Below are 3,922 nucleotides of genomic sequence, written 5' to 3'. Positions count from 1 at the left end.
TTTTTTTTTGGTTTTCGAGACAGGGTTTCTCTGTATAGCCTGTCTCTGCCTCCCGAGTGCTGGGATTAAAGGTGTGCGCCACCATGCCCGGCTAGAACTAAATTGTCTTAAGGGCCCACAAAGTTGTTCGGTGCTCTTGTAAGAAGACTCCGGTCAGACTGTATGCTCCTGAAGAACCCTTTTGACTAGGCTTGAGATTAAGAGGCCCAGGGGTTGGTAACCCATGCAGCAATGGTTAATTATGTTCTCTGTGGGTGCTTACACGAGAATCCACATGCTGTGCGTGGGAGACCACAAGACTGGATAGTTGGGCAGACTGAGTTCTCCATTATAATACCAGAGCATAGGCTTTGGCCTTCTGGCTCCTGCAATGGTGAGACATAAGAATTTCCAAAATTTAGCCTGAAATTATGTCTGCTAAATGCTTCACCAGGTTCCTTCTGCCTGAAAATCTATCAGGATGAGCACCTACAACCCTCCCACACTCCTGCAGCTGGCACTGGAGGGAGTGCTGAGGAAGGAGTCCATAGACTTCTCTGATCTGGAGTACCTGCCCATTACGCTCTTTCCACCACTCTTCAAAGAGGCCTTCAGTGGTGGACGCGCAGAGATAGTGAAGGCAATGGTGGCAGCCTGGCCCTTTCCCTGCCTCCCTGTGGGGGCACTGCTTAAAACCGCTGGTGTGGAGATGCTGCAAGCTGTGCTGGATGGCATAGATATACTGCTGACACAGAATGTTAGTCTCAGGTAAGTAAGGCCCAAGGAGGCTAGAAGGGGAATCATAGGGTTAGTGGTAAGACACACATGAGGGCAGGGAGAATGGGGTCAAACAGGACAGAGCCTAATGTCGTTGACTTGCAGGTCTATAGAATTACTATTCAAGTTGAAAGCTGATCTAAATGACAGTCCTAGGTCAGGACAGCTCAGAGTACAAGTAGCCACAGTAGGATAAGCCTTTATGTGGCTTTCCTACAGATACTAGACATGGAAGTCAAGAGCAACTAAATGGAGGGAAGCAGGGCATGTCTCCAGACACAGCTCATGCAGTGTTCTTGCCTGCCTGGTGTGAGGTGCTATGATGGAGCTGACATTAGACAAGAGGGATCCAAGCTGACTCCATGTTGGTTCCCGTTTTACACTATGAAACTTTTACCTTTATCTCTCACTGAAGGTGCAAGCTTCAAGTGTTGGACTTGAGATTTTTGCACCAGGATTTCTGGACTGGAAAACAGAATGCAGTCTGCTCAACGGATATTTTGATCAAGAAGCAAGTCCCAGAGGGCCTTCCTAACTATCCACTGAGGCAGTGTTTGCAGGTAGTCACTAACCTGGCCATAGCATCTTCTCTAAACAAACACCAAATATGCTTGCTGCAGTGGGCCCAACAGAGAAAAGACTCTTTGCAACTATGCTGTCTGAAGATGATGATCTATGACCTCCCAACGGAGATTATCAACGAGGTCTTGAATACTTTCCAGCCGACCTATATTGTGGATTTGGAAATACACACACGAGAGGTCCTATCCTTCCTAGGTTTCTTCACCCATTTCCTTGGCCAGATGAGAAATCTTGTCATATTCTATCTAAATCAAATCCACTTCTACTTTAGTGCTGTGAACACAGTGACAGATGGAAAGATGTGTGCTGCCAAATTCTTTTCTCAGTTCTCCAAACTCAACCATCTCCAGCATGTCTATGTGAATGGTGCCTACATTTCCTATGACAACATGAAAAAGTTGTTCAGGTAAGGAAGGTTGATGAGCTGTTTCTGCCCTGGCAGCCAACCTTTCCCTTTGCTTGGAGCATTAGTGGGCACCCGAGGTGTGCCAGTCACACAGGATGTTACAATGACAGAGTCATTATAGTATCAAAGTGTGGATTGTTTGGTTCTTAACCAAGCCCACTTGGTTCAACACCCACTCCTTTAGCGGACTCTGAGCTGGGGTAGGGGATATTGAGAGAGCTTCCTTGCAAGCATGCCAGTTGTGTGGGTCAGATGCATTAAATGTGCTTTGCATAGTCCTCTTTGGGATCCAGGCAAAGGTAATGGAAGGAAACAGGACAGAGCAGAGAGCCCTCAGCTGGAGAGGCTCGACACCTGCCCTCTACAAAGATATATGAGAACAGGAACCAGTTTGTTCCTCTATTGGAGTCAGTCAGAACACAAGTTGGGACTAAGGAGATAGATGGGAAATCTGTGACCCTGGGGTGGGGGTCATCAGAATCAAGGGTAGAACACTGAAATCAGGGATGGAGACAGTGGAGATAGCAGAGACATGGATAAACTCCGCCAGACACAGGCCAAGATGTTGCCAGAACCTTTCTGTGCTAGAACTTTCTAGTTATACTCTCCTGGCTTGATGGTTGGCAAGCTCTAGTTCTCTGACAGAGTGAGGAAGGAGAGTTGCAGACCTGTGGACTGAGCCCATCCCACCTGATTGTAATATACCTCAGTAGAAAATGCTATGAGCAGACACCAACATGTTGTATTCCCCAGGGTGGACCTTCAACATAAGCATAGATTGACTCTATATAGGCAGCTTCTCTGTGCCAGTGTCAATCTTACTAGTGTCCTCCAGCACTAAGCCAGAACCAATGTTTTTTTCTTCTTTCTCTAGATGCCTGAAGAGTCCCTTGGAGTCCTTGTTTGTTCTTTTCTGCCGTCTCTCAATGTCAGACTTGAGACACATGTCAGACTGTCAGAGACTCTATCAACTGAAACACCTATGCTTAAAGGGTGTAGTGTTTTCAAAGTCATATTTCAAGAGTCTTCGAATTCTCCTAGAGAATGTATCTGAAACTCTAGAGACCCTGGCATTAGAACACTGCAGGATGAAGGATTCTCACCTCCAAGTTCTCTTGCCTGCCTTGAGTCAGTGCTCCCAGCTCAGCTGGGTCAATTTCTATGACAACCACTTCTCCAGTTCTGTACTGAAGGACCTTCTGCGATGCATGGCCAATCTAAGCAAGTTGGTTGTAGAGCGGTACCCCGTCCCTGTAGATTGCTATAATGACGCAGGTGAAGTTGTGGTGGAGAGATTTTTCCAACTGTGTCCCGAACTCGTGGATATACTCACAGCTAAAAGGCAGCCCAAGAAAATCATCTTTGCTACAGTCCACTGCCCTCGTTGTTTGAGGCGCAGTGTCTATGGCGTGAACACCAGACTTTGCCGTTGTTGGCGGTAAAGAGGAGTTTGATTCTGGATGCTAGGAAATGAAATCTAAGAAAGTACATTCATCACAGAGTCCCAGAATTCAAGGCTTTGGATGCATTGGAATCAAAATGTTCAGTGTACAGAGACCTCAGGGGGACTTGACATGAAGAATACTAGGATAATAACATCACGTGTCTTGTGGAATCAGAAAGACAGTACAGCATTTCTAAATGTGCCTCCATCAGGACAGGATCACCAGTGGCTTCCCCATATTGTAAATATATTGCCAATCTATGAACTGAATGTTCTCCTGTGTGCTACTGAGTCACTGACATCGGTTTTAAGTTTATGATCATGCTGTCCTATGACCTCATGATGTATGATCAAGGAAATTATCATCTAAGCTATGTTGGAAGCAAAACACATTAAAGTCAATTATGATATTATCTTCTCTTCTCACTGTTTGCCTCCTTGGTTTGTAATGAGCACAAAGTTTCCAAACTACCCGTGAAGGGCTCTTGAAAACCACCCTCTGTACAGAACAATCCTTGGGATGTGATGGGATAGTGAACACAGTGGCATTCCTACATGAGACCCTGAAGGTGAACACATTTTAGAAACGGGGTGTAGAGGAGTTTTTAGAACTTACAGTTCCATCAGTGCTCACAGAAATGAGCTATCATAGAATTTGCTATGACCGTAGGGCATCATGCTCTTCCAAACTATGTTCCATAGTTTTATCTGTGAAAGTGTGGCCCATAACATAA

General features: G+C 45.7%; 1 protein-coding gene across 1 annotated transcript; it reads left to right on the top strand.

Annotated features, from left to right (window-relative positions):
• The first annotated feature begins 433 nt into the window (after positions 1-433).
• Positions 434-3,596, top strand: LOC110323689 (PRAME family member 12-like). The gene is made up of 3 exons (XM_021201035.1): positions 434-747; positions 1,172-1,744; positions 2,619-3,596. Exons 1-3 carry the CDS (start codon positions 461-463, stop codon positions 3,184-3,186), a joined length of 1,428 nt encoding a protein of 475 aa, XP_021056694.1. The 5' UTR covers positions 434-460; the 3' UTR covers positions 3,187-3,596.
• The last annotated feature ends 326 nt before the right edge of the window (positions 3,597-3,922 follow it).

This window comes from Mus pahari, chromosome 6, assembly GCF_900095145.1.
Source record: "Mus pahari chromosome 6, PAHARI_EIJ_v1.1, whole genome shotgun sequence".
Taxonomy (NCBI): Eukaryota; Metazoa; Chordata; class Mammalia; order Rodentia; family Muridae; genus Mus; species Mus pahari.
This window is presented reverse-complemented; position numbering and strand designations above follow the sequence as displayed.